Source organism: Mesocricetus auratus, unplaced genomic scaffold (assembly GCF_017639785.1).
Source record: "Mesocricetus auratus isolate SY011 unplaced genomic scaffold, BCM_Maur_2.0 Super-Scaffold_100024, whole genome shotgun sequence".
Taxonomy (NCBI): Eukaryota; Metazoa; Chordata; class Mammalia; order Rodentia; family Cricetidae; genus Mesocricetus; species Mesocricetus auratus.
The window spans coordinates 18976750-18989362 of record NW_024429205.1 but is presented as its reverse complement, the minus strand read 5'-3'; the positions used below and the strand labels follow the sequence as shown (position 1 = coordinate 18989362).

The 12613-nt window shown below is 50.2% G+C and overlaps 1 protein-coding gene across 1 annotated transcript in view; it reads left to right on the top strand.

Moving 5' to 3' along the window:
- Window positions 1–213: 213 nt before the first annotated feature.
- The window catches only part of Dnmt3a (DNA methyltransferase 3 alpha), a 91452-nt gene continuing 79052 nt past the window's right edge, over window positions 214–12613 (top strand). Inside the window, exon 1 of the mRNA XM_040731028.1 lies at window positions 214–275. Coding sequence (XP_040586962.1) covers window positions 214–275 — 62 coding nt within the window. The remainder of the gene's footprint in view (window positions 276–12613) is intronic.

The window sequence follows — 12613 nt, the reverse complement described above, 5'->3', positions numbered from 1 at the left end:
GCTCACCAGTGCCTTCTAAGTTTCATGTTGTGCCCGCCAGCAAAGGGAACTATGTAAAGGCCCGTGCGCACTTTCACAGACGGTTCAGTCCTTTGGTTACACGACTCCTTGGGCACCTTCCCCACCCATCTGACCTCCCGCACAGCGGCACAATAGCTGAGCATCTTGTACCAGTCCAGGCTGAACCTTGCAAAGTTCCAATCCTGGCTAACCATGGCGGCACAGACCTGTAACCTCGGCACTGGAGAGTGGAGGCTGGAGATCCAGAATTCAAGGTCAGGGGCTAGAGAGATGGCTCAGCAGTTGAGAGCACTTGCTGCTCTTCCAGAGGATCTGAGTTTGGTTTTTAGCACGCACATCAGGTGACTCACAGTTGCCTATAGCCCAAGTTATAGAGAATACACAAAGTCCTGCTTTCCTCCTCTTAGCCAGTAGCCTGGAAAGCCTGAGCAGGTCCTGCTTCATTAGCGACCCATGCTGTCACTGTTCCTGAAGGAGCCAAATCCTCTACTACCCTCACTTAGGAGCAAGGAAATCCTAGGATCTACTGGAGGGATTTCCCTAACTTCTAGTCTAGTCTTCCTGGGGTCCTGTGCATCAGCAATGCTTAATAATAGGGCCAGTCACCTCAGACATTGTAGTGTTTCCAGACAGCTGAGTCAGTGGCCCCAGGGGCACAGAAAAGCCAGGCAGATGTCTCACCTTTTCACAGACCCATTTTGAAGCCTCCCGGTAAAAGCTTTCTTTGGGGATTAAGTGTGTCTCCAGGAGGTATGCAGAGGGGAGCAGGAGCCCGATGCGAGGGACTGGAGGAGAGTGACTAACGAGGCTCGCACTTGGCAAGTGTGGCCCATTCTTGAGAGGAACACACAGCTGTGGTTCAGGAGCCACCTCCCGAAGAGGGTAGGAGCTGTCACAGAACTCAGGAGGGACCACATGCTGAATCCCACATGGGCTTCAAGCTTGGTCACCCTGTGGTCCTCACTCAGACCACGGGAAGCCCATTTGGGTTGCCACAACACAGCCCGAGGAGAGGGTTTTTTGTGTCCCTTGCTCTGTACCAGGAGCTCCTTTATGGAAGTCTGGTGGCTCCTGTTGACTGCAGAGAACAATTCCAGCTCTTTCACGGCATCTATTTTGGGCATAAACCTTTTATTCTCTCTGCTTTAGGGGCTGTGTCATGGTAACCATTAGCGCAAGCAAAGGAGTCTATGATTCAGACTCCTCCCCTCCCCTGTGGCTGCCGTAGTGGCGGGAGGTGTAGCGTGCTCATGGATGCTTCTGGTGGTGGAGCTATGGTTTCTGGAGGGTATGAGATGCTTTTGTGATGACTCCTGAGTCAGCCGGGCTCTGAAGTGAGGACAGGATGGTGGGACTGTTGGCCCGTCACCAGAGGCTTTTGGTATTCTGTGGGCAGCTGGTAGGCTGGGTGCCAGGGACACTTCTGAAAGTGGGAGCCAATGGGATGATGACATCTTCTTACCCAGAAGTAGAACCAAGACCTCCTCCTGTCCATTCTACCCAGCCTTGTGACCCAGAGAGGCTTCGGCAGGAGGTGGGGGAGACCCTGATTGATGTCCCACACAGCTTTCTGCTTGGACCACCTTTGTGGATGATGACATGATGAAGGAGGGGATGATGGCGTGATGAGGGAGGAGGAGGAGTTACAGGAGTCACCGCCACTTCTCTTCCAACTCAAATAGGAAACTCAGCCATGTGGCCATTATGAAGGAGCTGGGGTCCCTCAGGGCCACTAGCGGTACCTTTGACACTGGGGGGTCTGTGCTTAGCATGCCCTACTGGGTGCTGTCCTGTTTTAAGGGCTTCAGAGTGGGCTGGGCTTGGATCTGTGATCCTGCCCTGGACTGTCCCAGCTGTGGTCCATAGGATCCTCTGTCCTTTCTTAAAAACGCAGATAACAACAGACCTTGCTTCTTAGATTTTGTTATAAGCACTGAATGCAACAATTAACACACCCTCAAGTGCGTGTCAGGAGGCAGGCTCTCAGCAAAGAGCTGAAGGAATAAACGGACACCTCGTCGGGCGAAGCGCTACCTTAGAAGATTGTGGTTGTGTCCCACCCCCATCAGCCCCCAAACTGAACCAGGAGTAGGATGGGCTGGAAACTGTTTCCTGACGTATGTACCCGAGTGACTATAGCCGAGAAAGTCCCGAGCTAATTACGAGAGATGGTGATGGCCGGGACGGCCTTTGAGGGACAGGATGGCCTTTGAATCTTGCTCCTCTTACTGTGACCTTGGGGCAGTTTAGGAGCCTTCCTAGACCTCGTTTTCCTCATCTGGGAAATAGGAATAAAAATAGTACTCACTCCAGATGGTGGGCTGTTGTGTGAGTGTTAATGAGATGTTGACATCGTAAAGCTCTATTCACAAGCGTGGAGTGGCGTGGCGGAGGAGCCTAATAAGCACAACTTCTGACTGAGCGGCGTCCACTTGTGGGCACTCCAGGGATTTTGAGAAAGGAGAGAAATCTGTGGGTGGATGAGTCAGACTCTAATAATTGTGAAGATTTATCGATGTTTTCGCAGTGCCAGGCACTCTAGGAAGCATTTCCAATTCATTTCTTTTTCAGTCTCTCCATAGTTTTGCATTTCCAATTCATTTCTTTTTCAGTCTCTCCATAGTTTTGCAAGGCAAAGTCCTGTTATTCCCCAATTTACAGTTGAAGAACCTGAGGCCAACCCGATTCAAAGAAAAAAGGTCAAGGTTTGGACTAGTCTGGCTTCCTGGAGGCCTTCCCAGAGCTTGTGACCAGCTCGCAGTCCAGGAAGTGTCCTCACTCAGGACCAGTGCAGGGCCCAGCAACCTTCGATTCCTTCTCTTCGTTCACTGACTCTTTGCTCTCGGCCTTACTTGTCCCTTGTGGCCTCCAGATGGTGACTGGCAGCCCCCTCACTCACCTTTGGCTCTTATCTTTCTGTGGCATCGGTTTAAAAGAGTTCCAGGCAATGCCTGTGATTGGCTCTGTCAGGTCACATGTTCACTCTACACTCAGGGTGGGTCTGGGGGGAGAATTTAAGCACAACCAAAACCTCCAGAAATCCCCAGAAGGCTGAAGGGAGGGAGGGACTTTTGGGCTCTGACACCGGGCTGTTTGGGTGGAACAAGGATTCAGGTCTGTGGGTGCTGATGGGCTATTTTGGTTGAGTGATACACAGGCCCTCGATGAAGTGAGGGGGAGTTGAGACCTAAGGCATCAGTTCTGAGCTGTTGAGGAGGTTGAGCCTGGAGAGGAAGGTGGAGATGGTGTTGGGGACAGTGGGTGGGACTGGGACCTCCGTGAGGCCTCAGAAGGAGGCTGGGTTGTGGAGCTTTGATCTGAGATGTGGCTGGGATGTATTCTGCATCAACACCCCCAGTCTAGGAGTGATGAAAATGAGGTGATATCATGGGCTGGACTGGGAGCTTGAACATTTGTAGGACTGGATGCCTCATGAGGGACAAGGTGCATGCTGGGAAGGAGGTAGCTGGCGATGAGCTGAGGTTGGTTGTCCTGTGGGACGTGATGGTTTTTCTGAATAACGGGGGATGGCTGTAGCTCCTCTCCTATTTCTGGAGGAGAGGCAGAGGCCACACACAGTGGGCATGGTGGAGTTGGAGGCCTTTCCCCTAGTCCCACTCCCTCCTAGTAAATGTCTTTCCTAACAGTAGTACATACAGAGGTCTAGGAAGCAGGAGAAACCAAAGATGATGCAGGCGGCCTTGCCTACACCTCTACCTTCTCAGAGCCACTATGGATCCTTCTAGATGTGTCCTCCAGTAATCTTTATTTACTTCTGTACATAATGAAGACTTTTCTGATCCCTCTGTAGATATTTGTTCATTGATTTCCTGTTTAATAGATTCTCCTTTATTACATCTTATTCGTGTGTCTGTGTGTGTCTGTGTGTGGTGGGTGCACACATGTGCACTCCCTGGCACGTGTGGAGAGGTCAGAGGACATCTTGCAGGAGTCAATTCTCTCCCTCCACTGTGGTCTTAAACTCATGTCATCAGGCTTGGTGGCAAAGAGCCTTTATCCGCTGAACCATCCCAAATGGTTTTTGCAGTGGGTTTACTATTAACAATACCCTTCCAGTATTCATTCAGAAATGTCTAGTATGCTTGTGTTCATGTATGTAGATGTCTGCTTCTTACAGGAATAATAAAAATGACCATGTTCTAATTCTCTGAACCTATGGATATGTTATCTCATGTGATCAAAGGAACTTAGCAGATGTGATTAAATTAAAGACCTTGAAATGGAGAGATTATCCTGGATTATCTGAATTGTAAACACATTGTAAACACAAGGGCCCTTAGCAATGAAAGATGAAGGCTGGAGCAGAGTGTCAGGAACGTAAGTGATAGCTTTGGAGATGGAAGGGGCTGTGAGCCAAGGAAAACGGTCAAGCTCTAGAAGCTGGGATTAGCGGGAAAGTGGGTTGTCCCTAGAAGATGTAGGAAAGAATGCAGACCTGCCGGCACCTTGACCTTAGCCTTCCGAGAGCCACTGTGACTTCTAACGTGCAGGGTTGTCACATAAGAAATCTGTTCTTGTAGGTCACTAATTTTGTGTTACATAAAATGCTGTGCAGTGTGTGTGTGTGTGTGTGTGTGTAAGCACCTTTGTTAAACCAAAATAATATTTGCATTATGTCAGTGTAAGTTATTCACAGCTGAGCCTAGTAAGTTTCCTTTTTCCCTGTAGTTAGTAGTTGTCTTGCTTTTCACTGTCCTTCCTTCCTTCCTTCCTTCCTTCCCTCCCTCCCTCCCTCCCTCCCTCCCTCCCTCCCTCCCTCCCTCCCTCCCTTCCTTCCTTCCTTCCTTCCTTCCTTCCGGTTTTTCAAGACAGGGTTTCTCTGTGTAGCCCTGGCTGTCCTGGAACTCACTCTGTAGACCAGGCTAACCTCAAACTCAGAGGTCCACCTGCCTCTGCCTTCGGATGTTGGGATTAAGGGTGTGCACCGCCACCGCCAGCTTGCCTTGTTTTCTTTGTGTCTGTTGCTAATTCCTTCTACTGCCCCGATAGCCATCAGAACGGCTTTGCCTAGAGACAGTAACAGCAGGATGAACATATTTCTGTCCACTTTTCAGATCTGTACTCACTCACCCTGGGTCCACTGTTTACTCTCCAGGCGTGTGATAGCTGACACTGGTGATGTTCCTTCAAGGTGGTCTTGGAACTCTCTCTACCTGCTGTTTGTGACGGGTTTTATGACTTCCTCTTGCTCACTCCATCCCCCTGGCTGGAGCATGTCCTCTAGGACAGGTGACTGAGTATCCAAATCCAGGCGTGGCAGATGGCAGGGCCTGGCAGGCCTGTGTCTTAGGCCGTCACAGCAAAGAACCCTTTCCCTTGTCTGATGTGCTGGTTCTCCTGAAATGTAGATATTTTTACCAGCTTCCTTCTAATAGAGTGTGAGATCTTGTGTGCCCGAAAGCGTCTTTACTTAATGGCACTTAAATGATGGAATGGCAGGATAAATCACTACCCGGAGAGGTGAGGTTTGTTCCTTTTCCTTTTTTCCCAGGTAGCATCTTACCATGTAGCCTCGACAGACCTGAAACTTACTGTATAGACCAGGCTGTCCTTAAACTCACAGCAAGCCTCCTGTCTCAGCCTCCCAAGTAGCTGGGATGACAGCACAATCATGTCCACCTGCTTTTCTTTTTAATGAACCACTTCTATTAAGTGACAAATATTAATTTTTCTGCTATACACAGGTTTTGGTGCACATTGTCAGATATTTTGCAAGTGGGTGCATGGGTGTGTGTGTTTGAGTGTGCGTATGTGTGTGCACACGTGTGCGTGTATGTGCATCACTATCTGGCAAGCGTCTGGTCTCTCTCTGGTCTCCGCCTCTATCTTCTGGGACAGGCGTGTGCTCCTGCACCTGCCTGGCCTTTGTGTGGATTCGTGGCATCTGAACTCCCTGCCGTGCCGGTACAGCAAGCTCCAGCTGAAGAGCCCCTCACCTGCCTGCACTGTGGCGCTTCAGTGCTTCTGTGTGACGTGCTCGTCTCTCAGGGTATTGGCAGCCATCACCTCAAACGCCAATCATCTCTTTGTGTTAGTCAGACTCCTAGTTGCTCTCGTGTTCTGCAGAGCATGGAAGTTACCCTTCATGATGCTGGAGACGTGGCTCAGCAGGTAGGAGTGCTCACTGCCCTTGCACAGGGCCCGAGTTCTGTTCCTGGCACCCACAGGTGCCCTGAAATCCATTTCCTGGGGATACAGCATCCTTCTCTGGCCTCTGAGGGAGCCCACACATGTGGTATGCGTAGTTACAAACATGAAATACACATAACAAACTTTTTTAAAAAGTTATTACTAGCCAGGCGTTGGTGCCGCATGCCTTTAATCCCAGCACTTGGGATCTTGGGATCTCTGTGAGCTCGAAACCAGCCTGGTATACACAGTGAGTTCCAGGACAGACTCCAAAACAATACAGAGAAACCCTGTCTTGAAAAATCAAAAAAGAAAGTAATCACTCGTATCTAGCTGTACCCCTGCACCATTTTCTCATCCTCTTGCACGCCCCTTCCCTTCCTCTGGTAACCGCTAGTCTGTTCGTTTTTTACGTGAGACCGACATATAAAACAGCTTTCTCGTCTTCCTCCTCTCTGAGGCAGGGTCTTACTATTTGCTCTGGCAGGCTTGGAACTTGCTGTGTAGACCAGACCATTCTTAAACTCACTGAAATCGACCTGTCTGTGCCTCCCAAATGCTGGGGTTAAAGACATTATGTGTGGCCAAACTTATACATGTAAAGAATGTCATGTGGTACTTGTCTTTCCATGCTTGATTTCTTCTTGTTTGTTTGTTTTTTATTTTTTGTTTGTTTTGTTTTTCAAGACAGGGTTTCTCTGTATTGCTTTGGAGGCTGTCCTGGAACTCACTCTGTAGACCAGGCTGTCCTCAAACTCACAGAGATCTGCCTGCCTCCCAAGTGCTGGGACTAAAGTCATGAGCTACCACTGCCCTGTAATTTATTTATTTTTTAAAATAAAGATTAAGTGATTTTGTGTTTGAGTGCTCTAACTGCATGTATGACTTTATGCCAGAAGAGGGCATCAGATTCCACTAGAAATGGTTGTGAATCACCATGTAGTTGATGGGAATTGAACTCAGGACCTCTGGAAGAGCAGTCAGTGCTCTTAACTGCTGAGCTATCTCTCCAGCAATTTCTTTCTTTCTTTTCTTTTCTTTTTTTTCTTTTTTCTTTTTCGAGACAGGATTTCTCTGTGGCTTTGGAGGCTGTCCTGGAACTAGCTCTTGTAGACCAGGCTGGTCTTGAACTCTCAGAGATCTTCCTGCCTCTGCCTCCCGAGTGCTGGGATTAAAGGCATGCGCCACCATCGCCCTGCTTATGATTTATTTCTTAATCTAAGGTGCTCCCAGCCTTTCCATGTGGCTGCAAATGACAGTTTTGCTGTTTTATAATTGAGCAATACTCAGCTGGGCATAAATCTTCTCTTTATTTGGTTATCTGTTGGGTGATTCTCTATTGCAAGCAGCACCTCGGTGAATATGGGAGTACAGGTGTCTTGGACATCTTTCATCTCTTTTGGGTATGTGTAGGTATGATAGTAGGCCAGTGAGATCATGGATCATAACGATAAATCATTTTATTTCTAGTCAGCCATTGAGTTTCATGTTTCTACTACCATGATTTTATATTTCTAGAAGTTCCTTTTTTAAAAGATGCATTTATTTTTTAGCAATGTGTATGTGTTTGTGTGTATGTATTTGTGTCTGTGTGTGTGTGTCTGTATCTATGTGTATCTGTATGTATGTGTGTCTGTGTCTGTGTATATGTGTGCATGTGTATGTCTGTGTATTATGTGTGTCTGTGTATGTGTCTGTGTGTGTCTGTATGTGTATACACAAGGAAGCCAGTGGTGTCACATCCCCAGAAACTAGAGTTACAGGTGGTTGTAAGGCAGTTGACATGAATGCTGTATAGGTTGGGGCCCTCTGTTCCGACAGCCTGCTCCCAAATAACTACATAGAGACTTATTATTAATTGTAAGTGATCAGTCAATAGCTTAGGCTTGTTACTAACTAGTCCTTTCAACTTAAATTAACTGTATTTCTTATCTGTGCGCTATTGCACGGCGGTACCTTTTTCAGCATGGCATGTTCATCTCCTGCTTTCTCTGCTTCTGGCTGGTGACTCTGGCCTTCTTCCCAGCCTCTCTTTTTGTCTGAAAGTCCTGTCTAGCCTCTACCTGCCTAGCTATTGGCCGTTTACCCCTTTATTAAATCAGTGAGAGCAACAGATATTCACAGTGTACAAAAGATTGTTCCGCAGCATGCTGGGAGCTGACGTGTGCACTCTAACAGCTGCACACCTCTCCAGCCTCTACAAGTTCTTCTCTGTTCTCTAACTTTTCTTTTTCAGTCGTGGCACATTCTTGTTTTGTGGCTACAGAAACATCTCTGTATCTAACATTTGTTTTGCCAAGTTCCTGTTACCGTCTTTGTGTTTTGTTCCACTTGGTTTGATGTTATTTATTCTGGTCCCTGTCTTCCTAGCCATATGCCTTCCTAAAACATCTTTTGGCCCTTGATTGACCTTTCTAGATTAAGAACAGGGGACTGCAGGAGGCAGAAGCAGGCAGAGCTCTGGGAGTTCTAAGCTAGCCTAGTCTATGTAGCAAGTTCCAGGCCAGCCAAGGCTACATAGTGAGACTCTTTCTCTAAATAAATAAATAAGTGTTGAACTGGGGACTGGCCAGGTGTGATGGTTCATGCCTGAAATCACTGCTCAGGTGGTAGAAGCAGGAAAATCTTTCCTTTGAGGCCACTCTAGGCTACACAGGAAGTTCCCGGCCAGTGCTATAATAAGATCCTGTCTCAAAAATAAAACAAACAAAAAACCAAAACAAACCACTGAAACCAACTAACCCAGAGAAGGTGTTTGGAAGCTCTGGCCCTGAAGGCTTGTCAACTCTCAGATTCCCGCTGGTGGAGCAGACAGGCAGCCCTGGCCCCATTTTGGTGCTCATTGGTACACCAGACAGGCAGTCCTGGCTCCATTATGGTTCTCACTGGTACACCAGACAGGCAGTCCTGGCTCCATTACAGTGCTCACTGGTACACCAGACAGGCAGTGCTGACCTTACTATGGTGCTCACTGGTGGACCACACAGGCAGTGCTGACCTCATTGTGTGAGTGCTGCACCCCCAGGCCTTTGCTCTAGAGGAGATCTGGGTCTATCAGCCACTGTGTTCCAGCCCAGTGGGGAAAGCGTAAGAACCCCATCAGCATTTAGACGAACTGCTTCGCTGGATGCGCCACCTCTCCCTCAGCCATTTTGCCCTCCAGAGAATCTGAAGTTGTGACTTCAGGAGAAACAGGTGTAGGAATGGTTCTTGCTCCAGCCTCTATCTTCACACACGTGTTCTCTTCAGTCTAGTCCCACAGGTGCCTGGTGCCATGGCAACAAGTATCTGTTAAGGACTGTGTGTTGAAACCAGCTTTCCCATGCCTGTTTCTGATTTGCCTGTTAAGTTGCTTTACCAATCTTGAATTTTTGTTGGTAATGTCTTTTCCCTTGTTCATACTGTTCTTGTCATTTCACATCTTCTCTTAAAAAAACAAAACTGGGGGGGAGGGCACGGGAGGAAGGGAGGGAATGGGAGAGGGACCTGGAACTGACTTGTGAAGCAACCTTGATTCTTATCTAAATTTAAACTGGAAAATAAAATTAAAAAAAAACTGCCTGGAGGTTGAAGAAGGGGGTAAAACGTGGAGACTAGTTGGTATTGCGGCTCTCCCTGGGCATGGTGACACACGACTGTAATCTCAGCACCTGCGTGGTAGAGGCAGGAGGATCAGGAGTTCTCAGCTGTGTAGCAAATTTGTGGGCAGCCTGCACGACGTTAGACCCTCTCAGACAACAAACCAGCAACAACAAAAGCGGTTGTCAGGGTAGTTCAGTTAGTGGGGTCCTTGGCATGCACAAGACCCTGGGTTTCATCCTGAGCACCACAGAGATCAGACATGGTGGACAGGCTGATAAATCCCAGCAGGCAGAAGGTGGAGGCAGGAGGATCAAGAAGTTCAAGGATGAGCATTTCCCCCCAGATTGACTTGTGTGTGTGTGTGTGTGTGTGTGAGTGTGAGTGTGTGTGCGCGCGTGTGTGCGCCAATGCCCGTGGCGGTCAGGAGAGGATGTCAGATCTGGAATTAGAGTTACAGGCTGTTTGGAGGCACCTGGTGTGGGTGCTGGGAGCCAGGTCCTCTGGAAGAGCAGCAAGCTCTCTTAACCACTGAGCCATCTCTCCAGTCCTAAGGATTTTTATGCTGTTGCTACACACGTTATTCGGGGTCACTATGGGTGGGCATGAAGAATTATTGAGAAGATTAAAAATTGCTGGTGGTGATGGCTGGGTTCACAGTGAGGATTCCTGTTGTACAACCTTGGCCTAGGAAGGAGGATGCTGTAGGTGCTGGGCGCTGCTGGATCCTGCTGCCTGCTGCTAGCTTGGGACAGTGGTCCAGGAACTCACTGCTCCCTGTCGCCAGTGTACCTTGAGAGACAAGTGTGGCTCTCTGGAGCAGGTGGGCACTGCTGTGACCTTGGCCACTAAGTGGGACCTTGCCTGGTCACATGCTGATGATTTCGGATAATGCTGAGGCATTCTGAGGTCTCTGGAGAAACAAAAGGACCTAGGTTTGACCCAGGACCTCTGTTTTCTATGATCACTTTTCGTGAGGCTCACGTGTCGGGAACATGGGTGACTCGAGAGACATTTCCTTCCTCTCCCTTCCCTGGGTGACTGCCCTTGTGGCCAGTGCCCTCTGCTGTTCTGCTTTTCCTGCCCACTCCTTCCCTTCCCCCTCTGGGTCAATACGGGTCCCCCTGTGTCTCTCTGACTGTGGCATGTTTTGTGCCTGGTCTGTCCACTGTTGAAGGCACCTCTGCAGTCTGCTGGCGGCTCCTCCTGCTGCTTCTGAGGCCCCACCAGCGGGGCAGGTGGGAGCCAGATGACGTCCTGGGAGTCAGCTAACCCAGCCGGGACCTTATCTGCCGGCTCTGGGTCCAGCATTCTTCCCTGCCGACTGCCCCTCTGCGCCATCTTCCACTTTTCAGGGTTCTGATGTGGGCTGGTCACAAAGGGTGAGCTGGGGTTTGGGAGGGCTCGTTGCCCAATAGCATTGGTGCTCTGGGGGCACTGGCTTGGACCAGTTTTCCTCTTGTGCTGTGGAGAGCAGTTTCTGTGGGCTTGGGGATAAGGGGGACTTAGCTTCCAAGAGCACTCAGCCCCTCAGAGCTCAGTCATGATATCTGGCTCACACCTCAGACATGTCCCAACTGTTTGAGCCTTAGCTTCAACAGTAAACTAAGAAAGCGTTTGGAGCTCTCATGGGGTGCGGTGTCACTGTGTGGATTCACTTTCTTCATGGCCAGCCACTCTCTCAGGTATTTGGGCAGCCGGCCCCCACAGAACCCAGTACCCAGCCAAACTCAGTGCTGCAGGGAGTAAGGTGCCTCCTACATGGAGCCTGCTGAGATGGGGTTCAGCTGCCGGGCACAACCTCCTCAGCGAGCCTCGGTTCCTAGCTTCTGAGGCCCGTTCTCTCCCGGCTCTGCAATGGCCCCTTCTAGCTTCAGCTTTCTTCCACCACTGCCAGAGCCGAGCCCAAACTGGGACACCCACCTCCCAAGCTGTCACATCCCTGGGGAAGGAACAGGGCCCGAGGGAAACCCAAGCCTGGGCAGTCTCCCGCTCCTGGTTTTCCAGGGAGCCCTGGCAGAGGGGGCTGGGAGGAAAGGCCCAACGGGGAGGGGAGCTGGGAAGCAGAACAGGGAACTGGAAGGGGAAGGGTGTGGGTGGGCTCCAATCCAGCCTACCTCCTACTCGTCCCCCGCTGCCAATCCCCTCCCGGGCAGGCACACACTCAAGGCAGGGGCTTGGCGTGGTCTCTTGGGTGGGGGGAGCAGGAACTGCTGTGTGTCTCTTGGAGTGAAGGGGGTTGATTTGTCGCAGTAACACACCCACCCTGAGCTGTGGCCTGAGGCTCAGGCTTTGTTATTTCACTGGCTTGGGGCCCACACCTGGAGGAGGAAGAAAAGCCCCTAAAATACAGCTGTGTGTCGGTTTGGAAGGTCTCAAGCCCACCAGTTCTGACAGCAAACGGGGCCACGAGAGGGGCTTGCCGAGAGCGACGTGCGCGCCTGTTCAGAGAGGCTATGGCCTTGGACCTCACCCCGTGCAACCAGGGCCCAGCAAACCGTGTCCCAGCACAGCCTGGCTTAGGACCTCAGTTTTGTTAGTGGGGTGCTGGCCCCGGGCAGGCTGAGCAAAGTGACATTCATTTCACTACATCCTGTGGCTGCTGCTCACTTCCCCCACTCAAGGAGCGGTGTGGGGGTGGGGGCCGGGTGAGGACAGACAGAAGGAAAATGTAGCTGGGCTAGGGGCCTCTGGTGGCTGGAGTTTCCCAGGACTGGCTGGGGTGGGAGGGAGGGTTGCGGAAACGTTCAGAGGGAAGAAAAGCAGAGCAGAGAGGCGCAGGAGGCCTCTGGAAGTCCCAAAGTGGCGCACGCTACGCCTTTGAGAGTCTGAAAGGGATTGTCACCGCCTCCAGGCTCTCAGA